Here is a 21,299-nt window from a genome sequence, read left to right as displayed (position 1 = left end):
TCCTTACATTGACTGTTCTTTGCTCTTTAATGTGTTACAGTGGCTGTCAACTCTGCCAATTCATAGCTTAAAAGAAGTCCTATTAGCAGTGACTTACCTTCAATCAAAGAGATTAACTTCAAATTTAAAAGTTGCAGTTATAATGAAAACTCGGCACATTCTATGAAATATCCAAAATTCTTTATTTCAGGGATCCATCTCTTTTTCAACACTTGCACATGACCAAAGTTGGCACTCCCAACCATCAAAAAAGTAAATGGTTATTACAGTAAAGGCACAAAGTAGCCTAACAGCTTTACTTTAATTAAGCAAAGCCATGATTGTGCTCTGACAGCATTTATTACCAGTGCATAGATTGTTCTCTCCTCCTAAGAGCAAGCAAGAAAGGGAAATTTCCCTTAGCTGAAGGAACACAGATGGCAGCTCTGCTCCTAGAGCAGTTGTTTCATCAGTGGAAGAATGACAGATATCTGGGTACACTGGATGCCTTCCTTCATTGCTTCAGTCACATTTACTAGTTCACATGGGCTTGCTCAGAACTGGATTAAACATCCTTGCAGGTCTCCATTACTGCTTTCATTATTATAATCACTATGCAAGTTCCACATTTGAAGAACCAACAGGATTTTTTTTTTTTTTTAATAAAACAAACAAAAAAGCCAGAAGACTGCTGGTATTGCGATTCCCTTGCTTGAGACACTTCCTAACCACCATTTAAAATCTCTTTCCTTCCATCAATTCCCTTCCATCAAGGAGGCAGCATCAGAAACACTTTGTAGCACCCAACCGTAAATTAACACAACTAGTGTATTTTACTGCATTTCAAACTTCCAGTTAGTTGTAAAGTTAAAAATTAGCATATGGAATGAATATCAGATAGGTGTACCAAAGGCAAGTTAGTCACAAAAACTGCTACAAATACATTACAGACAAAACTAGCAGTAAACACTGCTATCATAACACAGTACTTTTTCATGAAACAGGACTGATTGGACGGCCATCTGAAAAACAAGCTGATAATTATGATGTTATAAAAATAGCAAACCAAATATTTGATCATAGTAACTGCATGACCAAGCGTTAGAAGGAGGGAAGTAAGCATGATTCAGCTAACACAAATTCTACTTACACAAGAGTGCCTCCGAGCCACAAAACATGTAGTTTCAGTTTTACATTAATAATCAACACTTCAGTCTGGTACTTCAGCAAGCATGTCAGATAAGGGAACGGAACATAATTCTCATAGATTCTTCTCTACAGCATGCAGCCCCATACAATTGGTACGAATGCCAGCTTTTGCTTATATGACACTTTGTAGCAGCATGGTGTACTGCAGTTCAGAATGTAGGGAAATGTCAGAAATCCCTGTTACCATGCTTTCAGAGGAAAGTTTCAAAATATGCACTATACATGTACAGTTTGTTTCTAGGCACATCTTTGGTTACATTCTCAATACAGCCTGCTTTGCAAAAAATAAATAAAACAGTCAAGACTTGGTTAAAATCTGGGCAAAGATAAAACAACTTTTTTTCAGAAACCAAAACAGTAGAAGTCCCTTTAAATGGATGTTTTATTATCTCCATAAACGGTAAAATCCCAGCGCTACAGTAAGGCATGTAAATACTGAACCTGAAAGAAAATAAAAATGGGGAGGGAGATGGAGACAATAAGCCATTACCTCTTGGAACATTTCTTCAGAAAGCTATGTATCTATCTTAATACAGTACTGAAGTGTAACCACCAACCCTTCCCCATGTAAGCAAATCAGGTTTTTAATACACAACACAAACAATTTCAAGGTGGAGCTGCACAAAAATGACAAGTAAGAAGGAAGGAAAAAAGAATGCAGGAAAACTGGGGCTGAAAAACTATCGACGGGCTGAAAAAAGCCCTTAGCTGTCTGCCATTCCAAAAGAGATCAATATGGCAAGTTACAGTTGTAAAGTGAGGAAAATAATAACAGGATTATTAAATCACAGTCAAGTGTTCAGCAAACTAATAAACGAAAACTTATCAGTTCGAAAATTTTTACGTTTCCATTTAAATGAAATCAACTTTTGGTTTCTAGATATACACACTGCCTGCAACAGGAACACTTCAAACACGACGAAGATTGTTTTTAATTTTTTTTCTCTATGCAGAGTAGGGATGGTGGAGAAAAGAATTTCCTCTCATTTTAATGCATTGCCTTTTATTTTCAAGTAATGGTTCTCTGTAAAGGATATGCCTGAAGTACAGTGCTATGAATAGACATAAGTGGTTGTACTTGTGACAAAATCCATTGTGAAAGAATAATCATAAAATCTGAATCAGAAGAATAATTTTCTGCTGCAAACCTGCTCATTTAATAGCACTGCACACTCAGTAGAAAAATGTCAAAATATTAAAGTTACCTAGGGCAACAATTTAGGTATACACACAGATAGTATTTTTCTAATGCACGTGTCTGAAAGATCAAAGTTTAAAGAATATGTGGTGCTGAAGAGTGAGAAAAGCTGAAATGTTCCATTTTGCATATAGATCTCCATCAGACAGATTAAGAAATTCTAGAAATGCACGCAGCTGCTGCTTTTAGAAATCAATTCAGGCACAGAACTTTTTGGCCCTTGTTATCAGGCAGCTTTTTAGATTTCTTATATACCTAATTATTACAGTGTAAAGCAAGAGAAAAAAAAAAGTGCCATACAGCCACAAAGTTGCAAATCACAGTATCACAGTATCACAGCATGTTTGGGATTGGAAGGGACCTCAAAAGATCATCTAGTCCAATCTCCCTGCTGGAGCAGGAACGCCTAGGTGAGGTTGCACAGGAACGTGTCCAGGTGGGTCTTGAATGTCTCCAGAGAAGGAGACTCCACAACCCCCCTGGGCAGCCTGTTCCAGTGCTCTGGCACCCTCACTGATAAGAAGTTTTTTCTCAAATTTAAGTGGAACCTCTTGTGTTCCAGCTTGATCCCATTGCCCCTTGTCCTATCATTGTTTGCCAACGAGAAGAGCCTGGCTCCATCCTCATGGCACTCACCCTTTATATATTTATAAACATTAATAAGGTCACCCCTCAGTCTCCTCTTCTCCAAACTAAAGAGCCCCAGCTCCCTCAGCCTTTCCTCATAAGGGAGGTGCTCCACTCCCTTAATCATCTTGGTTGCCCTACGCTGGACCCTCTCCAGCAGTTCCCTGTCCTTCTTGAACTGAGGGGCCCACAACTGGACACAATATTCCAGATGGGGTCTCACCAGGGCAGAGTAGAGGGGAAGGAGGACCTCTCTTGATCTACTAACCACCCCCCTTCTAATACACCCCAGGATGCCATTGGCCTTCCTGGCCACAAGGGCACAGTGCTGGCTCATGGTCATCCTGTTGTCCACCAGGACCCCCAGGTCCCTTTCCCCTACACTGCTCTCTAATATGTAATTTCCCAACCGATACTGGAACCTGAAATCATGGGAAACTTTGTCTGGGTTAAGTACACAAAGGAGACTTCTAATCTTGACTATTTCAAGTCTATTTTTTTAATCAGAGCATTTATGAATACATCAAGAGTCGGCCAAACATTTAGCAGTGTTTAACAGGTACACCAGAGACAACCATTAGATTCCTTACCTGCTAAGTACTTAATATTATCAAGTTTGTGTGTTTCAAGCATTGTTTTCAGATCTGCAACTTCTGTGTCTATTTTTCTGTCTGTTTGGGTCAGTGCTCGATCTTGTTGTGCATGCTAAAAAACAAAGCAACAAAATGATGCAATTTGCACAGTTGCTAGTTTATTTAGAAATCTAACCTGTCCCTTTAAGTTGCATTTTTGGTTCCTCCTTAAATGTATGTTAATTTGCATTCAGAGAGAACGAGTTCCTTCCTAGATGATTATATCCAAGAAATTGAATAATTTGGTGAACTCGGGAAATTTATATGATTACAAGTTCCTTAACGTGTAATCTAGAAAGTGGCAGAACTGGATGCCTTCTTATCTCAGTCTAGCAGTGCAGACATTAATTTCAATCTCTCATTTGGCCCACTGATATTAAAGTCACTGCTCAACTATAAGAGCTATTGAGAAGTCTAAGAGCATCTTGTGCCAAAACCAGACCAGAATAGAAGGATGTATGGATCATTAGAAAAACTGAGAACTGGTTTTCTAACGTAAAAAAACATGCCTTCATCTTGTAATTAATTCTACCACAAAACCAACCACAGACAAATTCAGAATCTGGTCATAACAGAAGACAGGACTTCCGTGAAAAAGCGGGATAAAATTATTACTCAGCAACGACTGAAAAAATCAAACTTGTAAACTGAGAACAACAGCTGCCTCATTGCTGATATCTTCAAATAAGCACTACTGAAACGTTATGGATCTGTTAATGATTTACTGCTAGATCTCTCCCTAAAGATTTTCTTTACACTGCAGAAAGGAAGCAAAAGAAAGAATTTGGTAAAAACCTCCCCTAAAATAAAGCCAAATCGATCTAGCAATGTGTTTCAGCCTCACAGGAGGAAAAAAAAAAAACAATTTCACAAACTAACATTGAGCGTAGAATTCCATCTAGAGAAAATACTACGTAAGTGAAGTTTCAAAACAACGTGACCACTGAACTGTTTATATAAATATGCAGAAGATCTAATAACATATATGAAAGCCTTTTTACTCTGTGACCAGTTCAGTTATCTGTACCATTATGAAAATTCACAGGGAAATAATAAAGCACAATGATATTTTGTACATTAAAGTGCCTAAAGACACGAATAACTCCAAAAAGAATACCAGGTCTATAACACAAGTACAAAAAGATTTGCTGTCTAATAATCAGCTACCACGTTCTTACCAATTCCACTATTTCTGTCCTCATTTCAAGTAGTTTTCTTTCATTAAGTGAGTACTAGAAGGAAAGAAAAAAAGGGAGATAAACATGATAATGCCATTAAACTTTCCCCCCCACACTTAAAAGAACATTTATTTGTTTCCAAATTCTGTAGAATGTCTGACAACACTTGGGAGATAGTATTATGGGATACTTGCTGTCCTTTGGAAAAGCACAATTTAGACAGGTGTTCATCCACACCACTGAACTGTAAAGTGCAACAAATCCAACAGACACTTGTCTTCTGCAAAAATGTATATACTATAAGCAGCTGGAAGAAAGGTTGGCAGATTTGCATTTCTGAAAAACAAAGACCTAGGATTCTAAACAGTAACTCTGGAACAGTTAACTAATCTATTGAGCATAAAAGCACAATTAAGATTGAACCATCTACTTTCTTCAGGAAGGGCAGTACAGTTATAAAACATTGTATCATATCCAGTTATTAAAGAAATCTTCATCCATCATTGCACGTGCTCACCATTTGTATTGTTCTGACCATGATTTCATTATATATTTGTTAAATATAGAATATTTGTATCTCACATTAAGGCATTCATTTGTGGAACATCAGTTGTGGCTTGCTTTTAAGTTACAGCTCTTTGGGTTTGAGGAAAGTTAAATCCAAATTAAAGCAGCACACCTTTAAGGCCAGTTACCTTTCTGACTCATGAACAGACATGATTTACCCTGACATCTATAATGGTTGCTGTCCCACTACCGGAGCAATTCAGTTACACACAGACAGCTGCTAAACTGCCAGTCTATAGTGCAGAGTATTAAGGTCATCAGGCACCCATCTCTGAATCATCAGTTACAGAGCAATAGCCTCATCTGTTAACATTCTTATGTGGGAAGTCGCTTTATTTTTACTCCAGTCTGGAAGCTTATTTCACTTTAATATTAAACTCAGATTAATCTACATAAATGCCTCAGCATTGAAAAACCCTCCTTAAAGATCTAGAGCTCTAGTTGGACTATTGACGGATCTAAAGATGAAGTTAAGAGACAACAGGCTGCTACAAATATGGAAAATGACATAACAAAGACAAATAACAGCATGCCTACAATTAAATGAAAAAGTCAGTAGTTCTGCAAAATGAAGAGAGGGACAGAAAAAGAAATTCAGACATTTTATATAAATATACATTTTTTGAAAGTGGCAAGATAGCAGAATATGTTATAAAAAGCTAACATTATGTTTGCGTTGAAAATTTATGTAAGAATTGGACCTCACAATAAACTGATCATCACTATCAAAAGAACTATAACATTTAAAGTAAACAAGTTTACGGATTGTTTTACTTTAAATAGATGCTGTAAGCTAAATCCACATTTTCTGAATAATTTCTATCCTACAAGCTTCTTTCTTGATGTTTGTATTTGTTGAAGTTTTGCTTTGTGACTACAATTCTCTAAGTCAAGTCCAAGGATTTTACACTTAGGTTTAAGACAGTGAAATGAACCCTTTTACTGCAAGGCATCACCATACACCTGTAATAGCACCAGTGCATTAAAAAAAAAAAAAAAAAGGAAAGAGGAGGAAAGACAAGGTTAAACCCCCTCCCTAAAATTCAATAGGGAGATCTCCCCTTAAGCCCATGTTTTTCACAGCACAGAGAAGTAATTAAATAGGATAATGATGTTCTGCCTACTATAGAAAATACTGGATTACGTCTCACCCCCAACTCAGCATATATGCCCCAACCTGCTCCCCATTCTGCCTTTTTCGTTTTCTGTTCATGCATGGCAGAGCTGGCAACTAAAGCAGGAGACTTGGGGGAGGAAAAAAGAAGAGAGTAGTTTTCATAGAAACCGTGACATTATAGGTGCACAACACAGAAAGTTATGCAGTTTGCTTTTCTTGGGAGACAGTCAAAATAATGTAGTGCTCTGAGCAATAGACTGAGTCCAGATTCCAGGATCCCACATAAATAATACAAGAAAACACTACTGCCTAATGTATCACTTGTGAAGTGGTTTTAAATAGGTTCTCTATACCTAAAGTATTGCAAAGCTTATGATCTATACAGCTAATATATTTCATATGATTAAAAAAAAACCAATATTAGCATAAAGCATTAACCTTTAAACAAGAATCCTACCTGCTCAAACTGTACTTTACTCAAGCATCTACCACGGGATAACAGACTGTTAGTCATTATACTAAATCACTGACACAGCTGTTACCAAAGCTAATCATTGTGGAAAAACTTCAAGGGGCACACACAGAAGATAAGTGGTATCTACTTGAACAGTTCTTATTGCCTAGATTGGAGACAAATATTAAGTCTTCATTACACACGTGTGAAAAAGGACTGAATTAGAAATAAAATTAATAGAAAATGACACTAAAAGATCTTTCAATTTAGAAGGTGTAATTTATTTGAAATCCTAAAGGCTATTCAAACAAGATCTATGGCAACAGAACTCTAGAGTATAATGCAAAAATGTAATTGCAATACATATGCAACATATAATGCAAAAACTTTTTCATCTTCCGATTCTTCATCTACATTATTCTAATTTAACATTACATCGATTCAGCTCTATCAGATATTTGAAAGTTCAAAATAATCTGAACCCGTATCAGTTACAATTAAAAAAAAATATTATAACTATTTTGACAATAGGTATTTTCCTGACAAACTAGCTATGCTATACATTTTCTAGCTATAGGGAAATGAAACCTCTTCAGTGATGATAAATTTAAAGAAATAGGTAAACTTAAATTAAGTGTGAAAAATAGGAAAAGAGATACACTAATAATGTCAAAACTTCTAGGCAGCTGGTCAGCATACTGAGATTAAATACCTAATATATCTAAGTGTAAGGTGTTAATCCTGATATTAAAACAATATCAAAATAGACAGACATACAAAACCAAACATGGCACCTTGTACTACAGCAGCACAAGGATGAGTAAATTCGAGTAATACCATCTTGAAACTGAATTATACTATAGATTAGTACAAAAATGCTCTAAGATGCTCTTGCCCAAATTTGGAGATTACTGATGGTTTAGATGTTTCTGGAAGAAAGTAACCAAAACTTACCAATTCTTTTACTCTGGTCTTCTCTAGGTTTAGGTTTAACTTGTTATCTGCTTGAACTTTGGCAATTTCATCCTATTGGGAAAAAAATGATAAAGCAGCAAGCAAGATTTTCTATTTAATCATATGCAGGGAAAAAAAAAAAAGACAAATGTGTTGTGCCTTTCTTTACATATCTCAGGAATAAAGCTTCTCTCCCATTAATGTACATAATTTTCAAAAATATAAGTATTCCTATTCTTCCCCCAGGAAATACTCATGTCCTATAGTATGAATTTGATCTCAGTTTCAAAACCTAACAATAGCTTTTAAAATAAGAACACTGAGAACAGAAACTAATTAAGAGCACATCCTTCTATAAATACTGGGGGTGTTTCATATACCATATAATTCTCCTCGATTTCTAGAAATCCATGCCTAGGTACACATGTAAGTTGGACTTCCTCCATGAAGCAAGCTTGATGCTCAAAATAACTTTAAAAGCTGTTTCTAACCTTCCACTGTAAAAGAAAACCTGTTTCTAAAGACTACATCTTAGGCTTTCAGAAAAAGCTACAGACATCTTAGAAGTCAGGAAACATTCGTTATATTTTTAACATCTAACTTTTTTGAACTACCATAAGTAGTACATTTGAATTTTAGTTCATCAATAGCTGTGATTCCTGCTTTTTTCAGTGACAGCTGGCATTTTAATGCAACTTTCTGGCAGGAATTCCAGCCAGCTGACAGTTTGTCATGAGGCAAACTGCTGATCAGATGAATGTGTGGGAGAAGCAAAAGATTGCTGATTATCTGGAAGACTCTACTATTAAAAAAACAGTAAGCATCTCTCAAGAAGGCCCGTGTCAGTTAGTCAAGAGTTCATTAAGTTAATATGAACAATAATTAGACTCAATTTCTATGTTTGAATTTTTGAACTTTAATTGGTTTATAATTAGACGTGATTACAACGCATTATAGCTTAAAGAATCAAAAAATTACAAATAAGTTTTTCTTAGACTTTTACAATCTTTTGTCTTTTAGAAGAACAATTATGAGCAGACATAAAACAACTTGCCCTTGTGAGAATTACATTTACAGTTAAAAGTTAAATTTAAAGACATTTGGCTTTTAAGAAAAGATGACTCAGATCCTTCATGCTCTACCAGTGGATTAAACTAACTCATTTATATGCAACTAAAACCATAAAATAAGTTACAATGCAAAAATTAGATGTCAAATGTATTTTAAAATCGTATTCTGAAAACCTTGATAAACTTATGTTCTCCTTATGGAGATGACAGTGCAAGAAGAAATGGAAGAGAATTGAAAAGAAATAGCAAGGAGACACTAGGCTGAGCTTGACCACATTGTCAGCTAGCTCAGCAAGTCAAATATTCTGACAGTTTCATGGACAAACCCTAGGGAAGAAAGGCTGCTCCACCCTTCCAGCTAAGGACATTACAGCAGGAAACACCAGTTCTCAAGTCAGATGACCATACTCCCTAAAAACATTTCATGTTTCCCAGTTTCCAATCTTAATCACTCTTGCAAGGATGTTTGTTTCTGTGTAAAAGTTGCTTATGACTCCACACCCAGAGAAATAATACATTTTGAGATAATCTTGTTTTTGATGGTAGAAGGGTGTTTGGAGTGCTACTCAAGACAGGCAAGCCATAAAGAACAGCAACACAGCACTGACGCTTAAATGTGACAAGAACAAGTATCTGTGTGATAATTAACAGACTAAGTTTTCTCCAGAGAGTCTGTTTTCTTGCAAAGGTCATCATCTCCCAAATAAAGAGGACCAAACATAATGGTCCCAAACTTAGTGGTCTAAAGAAGCCATTTAAAAAGCTATTTTAAATTCTAGAGAGCTAACAGGTAAGTCTTCAGACAACACAAACAAAACCACCCTCAACAACCCCCCAAACCAATCAGAAAGTGCTGTAATTTTGAAATGTATGTTCATAGAATCATGGAATTATTTAGAATCATAGAATCATTTCAGTTGGAAGAGACCCTCAGGATCACTGAGTCCAACCATAACCTAACCTAACTCTAGCACTAAACCATGTCTGTAAGAACCTCATCTAAACACCTTTTAAATGGCTCCAGCAATGGTGACTCCACCAATTCCCTGAGCAGCCTGTTCCAATGCCTGACAACCCTTTCCACAATGAATTTTTTCCTAATATCCAATCTAAATCTCCCCTGGTGCAACTTGAGGCCATTTCCTCTTGTCCTATCACTTGCTACTTGGGAGAAGAGACCAACGCCCTCCATGCTACAACCTCCTTTCAGGTAGTTGCAGACAGCGATCAGGTCTCCCCTCAGCCTCCTTTTCTCCAGACTAAACAGTCCCAGTTCCCTCAGCTGCTCCTCATCAGACTTGTGCTCCACAAGTCTGCTTCACAAGCTCCACTGCACTTCTTTGAATGCACTGCAGCACCTCAGTGTCTTTCTTGTAGTGATGTTGCATTTTTACATGTAACAGGCAGCCCTAAATACAGAACTTCATTCAGCCTTAACCATGACACAGCAGTTAGCCACTTTTTGCATCTAAAGTAAAAAAACTACATCTAAGAAAAAAAATCTCAGTTAAATTTTTATTCACCTTTTGCTTTAGTCACAGTTCTCTGTCATCATAATGAACTATGCATTGTTTCTGCTGTAGCCCACAGTGTACCATCAACTGCAATTTCAATATCCTATATATCACAACAATTAAGCATAGCTTTTAAAATAAAATCTTGAAAGCAACAATTATTTTTTTATTTAAAGCAATCCAGACAAGTGTTAATTCTTAGTTTTATTGGTATGGTATCTTACCATGACTTGTTTCTTTATCTGCTGGAGTTCAAGTTTTATTTTCTGGGAGAGTAGAAAAAAAATTGTACACTTTATTACTGTATATCAAAAAAACCCTATAAATACTAACAAATTTGCACAATCAGTAACAATGATTATAAACCATAATATGAAAAGGAAGGCAAAACAAGCATAGTTTGTTGTCAGTATGTGTATGCACATGCATGTTTACTCAGTGATGTGCATGTCCAAACAACAGAACAAGACAAAGTGAGCAATGTCCCACAGCAATAAAGATGGCCAAATGCATAGGATGATATTAACAAGAGTAAACCCAGCAGGCTAAGGGAAGCAATTATTTCTCTCTATTTAGCACTTGTGAGCCTGCAACTGGAAGTGCTGTGTCCAGCTTTAGGCTCCCTGGTGAAAGACAGATGTTGACATACTGGAGCAAGTCCAGTGGAGGGCCATGGAGATGATGGGAGGCTGAAGCACACTGTGTTGGGGGTGGGGCATAAGGAGGAGAGCGAGCTGGGTCTGTTCAGCTTTAATAACAGGTGGCTAAATGGCAATCATACTGCAGCCTGCAAGTACCTAATGTTCTCTGGAGGTCCTTGCTACCTGAAATTATTCTATTACTTTATCTCTTTCAAAAGATACATGAAATAGCTATAGCTGTGGCATCTTCTATTAACTCTCTCTGGAGATTATCCATTCCAATCCCCTATTCAAAGCAGCAGTAACTACAGCAGGTTTCTCAGGGCCACGTCCAGATGGGTTTTGAATATCTCCAGGATAGGGACTCCATAGCCTCTCTGGGTAACCTATTCCAGTGTCCTACCACCCTTACAGTAAAGAGGATTTTCATTTGTTTAAGTAGAATTTTCTGTCTGTGCCAATTACCTGTTGTTCTATCACAGGACAACAGTGGAAAAAGCCTGTTTCTGTCATTAAACCCTCCCTTCAAATATTTGTATATACTGATGAGGTCCCTACTGAGCCTTCTCTTCTTCAGGCTGAACAGTCTGAGCTCTCACAGTCTTTCCTCATATGTCAAATGCTCCAGTCCCTTACTGATCTTTGTGGCTGTTTGTTGGATGGTGTCCAGCATATTCTCATCTGCCTTACAATGGGGAGTCCAGAACCAGACCCAGCACTCCTGAAGAAGTCTCACCAGTAGCAGGCAGAGGGGAAGGATCACCTCCCTTAACCCACTGGCATCTAATCCAGCCCACAAGGCTATTTGCCTTCTTTGATACAGGGGCTCATGGTCAACTTTGTGTCCACCAGGACCCCGATGGCCTCTTCTGCAAAGCTGCTTTCCAGCAGATTGGTCCCAGCCTGTCCTGGTGCCTGGGTTTATTCCTCCCCAGGCACAGGACTCAGCATTTCCATTTGTTTAACTTCATGAGATTCCTGTCAGCCCAGTTACCCAGCTTGCCCTCTGAATGGCAGCAGAAACACCTGGTGTATCAGCCCCTGCTCCCAGCTTTGTATAATCTGCAGACTTGCTGAGGGTACACTCTGATCCATCAACAAGGTCACTAATGAAGATGTCAAACCACAGTGGCCCCAAAGTGTACCCTTGGGTACAAGATGCTTTTTTACATCATTAGAAAAAAATAATCAAGTGCTAGAATAGCACTTTACAAGACAGTGATTTTTACCTCATTTTCTGAACGAAGTGCTGAAAATTCACTTTTTTCCAAAATAATCATGTCCTTTTTCACACCACCAATATGGGACATTACTTGCTGAAGCGCAATTTCCTTTAAAAGAGGGAAGAAAAACCTCAGAACACATTGTAACTAAAATGCTTCTTCTCATCCATGCCTACAAATATGATAGGCTATTTTGGTACCCTGAAATTTTTATTTCAGCAATTTCAGATTGATTATCTGAGTTTCAGAAAGCAAGATAAATTAAGTGACAGAACAAGCAAATTAGGCTCAAATGCTGGTAATGCTTGACAAAATTAGCAGTGTTAACACAGATCAGAAAAATTCAATTAATAGCCTAGGAAATAGTTTTTTCCAAGTCTTCAAATTCTTTAGCTAGCAAAGACACTAGGGAGAGAAGATGTGTCTCTGAACTAAATGAGGAAAACTGGCTTTCAGACCAAAACTCCTCAGTGAAATCATACGCTTTCATAATTACCTTCTTTTTTACCTCCCCCTGCAAGGGGTCTCACTCTGCTTCTACTTGGAATGATGCACTACTACTTATACTTTTAATTACTGTGCTCAGTCTGTTACACTCAACTGACAGAAGACAAAAATTCTCAGCAACTTTTGAGGACAGAAAATTTGTATACATTGTTCTGGATCCTACACTATGTACACATGCAAACAGGGACTGCCTTCTCTTCTCTGAAGATCTCTCCCTAATAAATAGTACATTGCCTTTGGTTCTGGACCAAGCACCCTACAAATCTGACCCAGCACCCTAACTTCACTTTTGTCAGGAAATGCTATTCTAACTTAGAGTGCTATATGTTTAAGTGGCATCTGGAGATGCCTCATGAGGCTACCTGACCACAACACTGAAAAAAAATTGCTCAGTGTACTAGATACGTTACTGAAAGTCTAAAGAAAGAATACTGCCACAGAACACTTCCTCTCTTACTACCTGATATCTCCAGCTTGCTTTTGTTCTCTCTCCTCTTTACTGAGCTCAGTAAAACACAGAACAGACTCTTCCACATCCTTTCAGTTCTTAATTTCTATACATACACATGTATTTTTTCCCCCCAAGGCTTTATCTAACCAGTGTAATATTTCATCTTTTACATTCCCAACTAGAGCCTAACAGTAATAGCTACATCCACAACTTTCCAAATCCTTTTCCAACTCATCACTCTCTTTTTGCACATGCTCTTATACATTCAAAGACTATAAGGTACTACAGTATCTATTATGTTGCCCAGATTTCATGGCATACACACCTCCTGAACTGCTTCTACCTTAGCATGTCATACAAGCCTGCACGTTTCAATCTTAATCACAGAAAGTCACCTGAGGGTGGAATCTACCAGCCTGCCTCAGAAAACATCTATCATCAGGAGCAACAAAGGAAAACCTGTCTACTTTCATTCAAAAAAAGCTGGGCATAGAACGAGGCAGAGATGCAATGACTGTTTATCATAAAATACCACCAACCACAGGAGAAAGGGTCCCTTTAATACCACATTCTCCAACTGACTGTGGAACCTGTTCAGAGCAGGGGAGTGAAGCTCACCCATGTCTGATTTCTCTGGAATCTAGGAGGTAGGAAAAATTAGCTGAAGCCTCCCTAGATGGAAGGTGGTGCAAAATCCAAGTATTCCACTTCTTAGTGAGATGCCCAACTGCCAAGACTATTATCCTATGGAGAGGAGAAAGGAGCTGCTGTTTTCCCACGTTTTAAGACAGCAGCCTTATTACTACAAAATAAGTTAAAGCCTTTGCCATATAGGTGACTTGGGGCCATGAATCCCAGCCTCACAGAGCAGCTAAAGATGCTGCACTTCATCTATGCTTCTTGTCGGCATTGTCTATTTGACTAGCTGATATGTCATGGAATTCCAACATACCAGATAGTGTGAATCCTATTCAAAAATGCTTAAGTTCCACATGCAGTGAATCATCTCTTACTCCAAATTTCAGTTTCACTTCTGGAGCCAGATACCAAAGAGTTCAACATGACAACACCTAGCACTGTCATGTCCAATTCCTTACATGGATCTGCCTTTGTATGTCCCCCAAAAAATACAGCCAGTATTAGAACAAGAAGCCTTGCCTCCAGACAATTATTCATTAAACCAATCATTTCCTCATAAGTCAAAGCTGACAACTCAGTTCCGTTGTACACAATTTCCTGGTAGCCCGGAGTAGATACCCAGCACTAGCAGTCTGTTTCCAAGCAAGATTTCTTCAGTTTCTTGCACCAAGATGTATATGATGGGTAAGTTTAGAGGATAACATGAACAATGAATGCATCAAAGGCAAAGGAGATAGATGTCAGTATCAGCATCCAAACTATACGTGTTTCTATATGGTACCAGTGTACAGAACCACACCAATCATGCCCTAAAAACATTATATAAAAAAAGAAATTCAGCTCAATTCTACTCCAATGTAAGTGTCACTGTGACACAAAGAGATAAATAAAAAGGTACCACAACACAAGGTGGTAAGTGACTGAGGGAATCTGTACTTCTTGGTTACAGCTCTACAAAAGAATATATGGAGGACCTGTAACTATCCAAAGTCATGCACTGAATATCTCCTATGTCTGTCTAAAAGCCTCAGTAATTCTATTTCATGCTACAATTAGGCTGAAACCAAAAAACTATCTGTGGTTTGCATACCAACTCACAGTACCTAAATCTTAAAGTCCACTACAACACTTTCAAAAGTATTTGATAAACTCAAGACAAAATTCACTACCCAATAAATACACAGGGATGTCCTTCACTTTCAGACTTCTAAAATACTAACAGTATTTATGTCTAACAGTAATAAATAGCGACATATATTTCACTAGCAGGCATACTACATTTTGATTTACTTCAACCCCATCATCAACTTCAAGCTAACCTGCTGTACTTTGGTGACCATGTCCTTGTAAATCATATCCAGGTTGGTGTTCATAATTTTCACTAATGCTGATACAATGACCTCCGACTGCTGAGGAGTGAACCCTAAGCAAAACAAAATGAAACAATATTCAGAGAGAGACTTAAATCTGGACAGTTTACAGAAATGCCACTTGCTAATACTCAGCACCAGATTAAAATGAATGTCAGTTATGAAAGATAAAACATACTCCTCTTATTCCAGCACTAATGGAAGAACACAAACCGTCAGTACATCCAACTTCCTCCAACCTAAAATTAAGGCTGTGACGTAGTATAGCTGTTTTTGTAGTACTGCCCTATTACAATATCAGCTGGATAAATGCTGCAAATTTTCTGGAAGTATTATTGAATGCCTTCTCTCACATGTAGTTATTTCTATGAGCAAGAATTCTGACCCTGAAAAACAGATACCTCCTTTCAGTATACTACAAATCTTCAGAACGACTGAAGATATGCAAAACTCAACAACTGAAAACAGAGCTAACTGCTCTGATTTTAGGCCTACCAGCCTCTGAGTCCTATTAAAAACCTTTTAAACTGAATACATTGGAAAATATTGTCAAGCATTGTCCATAGAATTACTCTCAACTTTTCCACTTTCAAAATGTAGGAGTAAAAAAGTAATGAACAACACTTCACCATTTTGAAAAGAAACACTTGGAAAAGCATGATTGTTTCAAACTAACTAGTAGTTAAGCATCAGAAAGCACATATGGTGGCTGAGAGCAAGTCACGTTCAATGGCTGAGCTGATACAAGTTTGCCACCAACAAACGAAGAGATACCCCTCCTGGCTCCTTTTACTCCTCCTCCTGACACTTCATATATGTCCTGGGGCTCACACTACTGCTCTGTGAGCTCATTAAACTAACAACTTACAATACTAACCAAGCAAAAGAGCTGCAGAGTTTTCTGAGAATTAGGTTGGTATGTGGAAAGAGAAGAAACCACGTGGCAGAGGAAAGGGACTGGGGTGTCTTCTTTTCAGGGATGGAGAACTATACAAGTCAATTCAGCTGTACTGAACCTCACCTTAAGGTACTTTCCCTACTTCAACAACATTAGCATCAATGCAAAGTAATCTATTCCCTTATCTATGTTTTAGTATGGCCATATTTTATATAGTCTTCTATGTTCTATCTTAAAAGCTGCATTTCACATAGCAGTCCATTTTCAATCCTATAATTACACATTGTTGCATATTCTCGGTGCTATATACTAAATATGTGAGAATCCAATTAATACGTTTTAAACCACTACCATGAAAACTGTTTTTCACTCTCAATACTTAAAATTTCTCTTTAGCATTTTTAATTACCAGTAGGATAATAAATTATTACAATCAAAGTTATATAAGCTCAGTATCCTTTTGGAAGAAGAAAAAAACTACGTTTTCTTAGCCAATACATATAAAAAAAAAAAATCCATAAAACTGAAGTTATAACATCGCATGTTAAAAAGTAACAAACTTCGTAAACTAAAAAAAACACTCAGGAAATGACACTAAAAATAGCTATCCATTTCTGATTAATTACCATTTTCTTCCAAGAGGCGTACCAGTGCATGGGTGTCAAAAAAAAGCCTCCTATTTCCCAATAAGAAAACATTCCCTTTGCTTTCTGAAGATGATGATGCAGAGATGCTTATATCTGAAAAAAAAAGATAAACAAAACCTAAGTTATTTGTAAGAAAGAACACTTAATTAACATGTTTGCTTTCCAGGAGCTTCCCTACTACCCCAAATATTTTTTATTTATGATATGAGATTATCGCAGTTTGCTTGAAACTGAAAAGATATCCAACTAACAAGATCTGTGTGCAAGAGCCTGAAAATACAATATAGCGCTACTACTGGGCTTCTGAGATGCTCTCCAAGAATATAATGTCCTAGAAAAATCCCACCAAGTCTCAGGGTTTGAAACTGTTCCTTTACCATTATCAATGTAATTGGTGGAAGCTGTGAGCACTTCAAAGTTTTGAGGACTAAATCCACAGACTTCACAATGTTTGTTAAAGTAGCAAACCTTCAGTGGTTGCCCCTGAGACAAAAAGTAATCATTCACAATTTGCCATTTACTACTACTACAGAAAATATTTTCAACATTTAATGGAAATCTAAGACAGTGTAGTTTCCACTTGGATATTTGCATAAATTAACTGACACAAAGAATGCAAGATGGAGCATATATAAATATGTAAAGGGTGAGTGTCACGAGGATGGAGCCAGGCTCTTCTCGGTGACAACTAATGATAAGACAAGGGGCAATGTGTACAAACTGGAATACAGGAGGTTCCACTTAAATATGAGAAGAAACGTCTTCACACTGAGGGTGACAGAACACTGGCACAGGCTGCCCAGGGGGGTTGTGGAGTCTCCTGCTCTGGAGACATTCAAAATCCGCCTGGACACCTGCCCGTGTAACCTCATCTGGGTGTTCCTGCTCTGGTGGGGGGGATTGGACTAGATGATCTTTCGAGGTCCCTTCCAATCCCTGGCACTCTGTGATTCTGTGAACATGAGGTAAATTGTCAGACCTCTCTGACCTCAACGACATTGTATTTTAGAAAACTTGAGTGGGCAGAAAACATGCCTATGCCTTAGCTGTCCTACTTAAAGATCAATAGAGGTTAACCAAGCCAGCCTTCGGGGGAGGAAAAACCATTCCTAATAATTACTTCTCCGGACAGTTCCCAGCGCTGCTGCAGGCCCCTGGCTCCCTCCCCACGCCACCGGACTCCCGGGGACAACCAAGGTGACGGGGGCGGGGCCCCCACCCACCCGCCCGTCCCTCCGCGCCACCCTCCTCTTCCCAGCTCTCACCCCGCTGCCCGCAGCGGCTCTCCCCGCAGGTCCCGCCGGGGTGCCTTCCCCAGGCCGCGCTGCCATGACCGGCCGCCCCAGAGCCCGGCGCCACGGCCGGGCGGTGCCAGTCGCCGAGGCAGCGGCGCGCGGGGGACGGGGGCGCGCGGCGATCGCGGGAAGCGGCGGCGGCGGGCGGGAGGGCGCCGTCCGCGCCGCGCGGCAGCAGCAGCAGCGCCCGCCTCCCGCCGCTCACGGCCGCGGCCGCCTGGCCCCTGGCCATGGCCGCGCCGCCCGGTCCCGACAACGGCAGAAGGGGCAAGCAGGGAAACCGCCACCGCTACCGGAATGCCATCGCTGGAGCACGCACCGCCCCGGCGCCTCGCTTCCGCCTCCGGCACGTGACAAGAACACGTAGCTGACGCCGCGGTTGATTTTACGGCTCACGGGGCGGCCGCGGCGGAGAGAGCAGCGCGGGCGGGCCGGCTGGGAAGTGGTGCCTGCGGGGGCGGACCTGGCCCGGCCCTCCCGGGGGCCGCGGCCACACAGACAGCGTCCGCCCCGCCGTGGGCAGCGGCCCTGGCGTGCTGGTGTGCCAGGACTTAGCCAGCGGTGGCGGAGGCTCTGGGAGGCGTCGCACAGCTGCTGTTTCCGTCCTTTATTTAAGTGAAAAAAAGAGTGTTTTGAGGAGGGAGGTTTGTCCCGCTGCTGCGGGGCTGGCACCATGCGGTGCCTCCTGTCCGACGTCCTACGCGCTCCTAAACAACGATCTTCTTCCTTCTGTACGAAGGCAGACATTTAGCAGAGAAAAACGCACTTCAGACAAACCTTGGGATTCTGTGATGAGACTAAGATTTAGCGTTTCAAAGTTATTAACCGAGTCATTTGCAGAATTAGGCAACTCGGTGGATCTAAGAGTCTGTAGCCTTAATTGTTAAACAATTGTCATAATCACTACAGTGGGTAAAGTCTGCTGTGTTCTCGGTTCTGCTGAAAGTACAGGTGTGCTTTTCGCTTATGTGCTATTGTTAAACCAAATGTACTAAAATTTGTACTTAATAAATGTTTGTAGGGAATTAATATGAGACAAATTGGTTCAGCCCTGCCCTGGTTTTGTTAAAAACAAGTTTCTCTTTTAGTGAATTTGCCTGTCAGCTAAAGCTTTCATATTAGCTGCATTTTCCTGGAGAACCAGACACATGTTTTGGTAAACCTAGCAATGGAATGCAAACTTATTGATAAGCATGGATGGACATCTCGGGAGAGGGGCAACAAGAAACCGGTGACCAAGAAACTGACCAACTATGTATAACATTCCATTCATGTGAATACTTCGTATAAAAGTGGGAGATCACGAGGATCTTGTCCCTTTCCCTTTTTCCTTCTGCTTATGGCCGACATTAGGAGAGGACCTTGCTAGTCGTCCCTGTGAACTGAGCCCCAGTGAGAGACTGGGGCTGCAGAGTGAGAGACGGTTGGCTGCAGAGTCTAATCCAGGACTTTGGGTGCCGGCTCTGCAGTTGCTGAGACTTTCAAGATTGGTTTTGTATATTTTGTATTATTTTCTCTATTCTTATTAGTAGCATTAGTAAAACATTGTTAATTTTTCCAACTCTCTTCTCTCTGTCCTTCTTTTCTTCCTGATCGCCTGTCCTTAGGGGGAATTGGGGAGAGGGAGGGGAAAAAGGGGGGAGTGGGGGGGGAGGAGGTTAACAATACATCTGCCAGGGTTTTTGTTGTCACCCCACAATCTAAACCCTCGACAAGCCCACTGATGTTTTCTCCAGGCAGCACTTACTTCAGAGCAAGTCTATTTTTTCTGTTGCATACATGTTCACAAAAATCATGCGGTACCTTTTCTTCTTCTTACCAGAATCAATAATTACGGTAAATCAACATGAAGTTGGAATCGTTCAAATGTACCTATATAAATGCAAAGGTAGCTGAGCCACTGTGGCACGTAGCAGTGCCACCGCAGCACGGCAGCTGGGACAGTGCATGTACACAAAGCCAGCGTCTGCAGCAGTGCTTCCCTCCAGCTGCTGTGGCGATGAAGCAGAATGGTAAAAGCCATCACCTTTACTACAGAATAAGCTATACGTGTTACTTGAGTATATCAGAAAGATACTATTATACTTGCAGACTAATCCTATGTGAATAGCTATTTCTCAAACCACTTGCACTGTACAAGTTCAGGGACACCGGTGGGCTCACCTGCAAAGACGTGGTTTTTTTCATTATAAGTAAAAGCAGAAACTTGTCTTACGTGTGTTGCATCTGCTTGGCTGTTGTATGCACATTGCCTGGCATTAGCCAAGCAGTAGTTCCTGACATTAGTGAATCTACAGGCAGTTGTCTTTTCATCTGCGATTCAGAAATTGGTGCAGAGTATTTTCTTTTCTCAGTGATCCCTTTCAAAGCCCTGTGCTTGCTACAGTGATTGAGAGGCAAAATGTGATTACTGGAGTATCTCTTTTCATATTATCTCCCAGTTTGCATTTTACAGTTGATTTCTGCATTTGGATACTTTGGCAACATAATGTATGCAAGAAGTGCTGTACAGATGCAGGCTGCGATTGCAAACAGAGTCAGCCCGTTCAGGGTCAAGTGCACCATCACACACTGGCTGGCTATTACAGTGCCCATTTCCATCTTTTCTAAGGGAAGCAAAGTCACTACCTCTAGCTACAGAGATCTCCTGGTGCAACTCACTTTCTGTCTTTGTGTCAGAGATCAACTAATTAACTTTTTTCTCTTTTCAGTGTCATCTTCCAAATTCCATTTTGACTTTCTCTGTGTTGAAGATTGTTATATACTAACCAGCAGGTAGATTCACTGAGCTCTGGAGGCTGCTTCAGTAGGCTGCAATGGCTTCAGAGCTATCTGTTCTGCTAACTGGGCATCAGGGACTAATTCCTGCCTGAAAAGGCATGATAGCAAGCCAGGAGAGGACAGAACAAACAGCCTTTTACTGTCTCATGATTCTAGGTTGCTTAATGCTTGGCTTTCATCTCTGTGTGTCCTCATGGAGGTCATTAGGTCCTACTTAGAGGCTATAAATGAAACACATGCTGAAGGTTACTTGATTCACATTCTGAAAACTTTGTCCCCACACAGTGTTATAACACCCTTGGTTGTCATAGTGAAATCTGCGGAGAAGGATTAAGGAGTGGTAGATGA

General features: G+C 39.8%; 1 protein-coding gene across 1 annotated transcript; it reads right to left on the bottom strand.

Moving 5' to 3' along the window:
- Positions 1 to 267: 267 nt before the first annotated feature.
- Positions 268 to 18,499, bottom strand: MCUR1 (mitochondrial calcium uniporter regulator 1). The gene is made up of 9 exons (XM_080339021.1): positions 18,141 to 18,499; positions 16,855 to 16,968; positions 15,280 to 15,383; positions 12,370 to 12,471; positions 10,724 to 10,765; positions 7,916 to 7,987; positions 4,824 to 4,877; positions 3,604 to 3,718; positions 268 to 1,629 (listed from the first exon to the last, which is right to left on the bottom strand). Exons 1-9 carry the CDS (start codon positions 18,400 to 18,402, stop codon positions 1,574 to 1,576), a joined length of 921 nt encoding a protein of 306 aa, XP_080195147.1. The 5' UTR covers positions 18,403 to 18,499; the 3' UTR covers positions 268 to 1,573.
- Positions 18,500 to 21,299: the final 2,800 nt, after the last annotated feature.

Source organism: Nesoenas mayeri, assembly GCF_963082525.1.
Source record: "Nesoenas mayeri genome assembly, chromosome: 2".
Lineage (NCBI taxonomy): Eukaryota > Metazoa > Chordata > Aves > Columbiformes > Columbidae > Nesoenas > Nesoenas mayeri.
This window is presented reverse-complemented; position numbering and strand designations above follow the sequence as displayed.

Excerpts from the sequence above, each read along its gene's own strand:
- MCUR1 (XM_080339021.1), bottom strand. The coding sequence starts at position 18,402 with ATGGCCAGGGGCCAGGCGGCCGCGGCCGTGAGCGGCGGGAGGCGGGCG. Across the intron at positions 12,472-15,279 it reads TGGTCACCAAAGTACAGCAG|GAAATTGCGCTTCAGCAAGT; the intron begins GTTAGCTTGAAG and ends CCTCTTTTAAAG. Across the intron at positions 4,878-7,915 it reads AGACCAGAGTAAAAGAATTG|TACTCACTTAATGAAAGAAA; the intron begins GTAAGTTTTGGT and ends CTTTCCTTCTAG.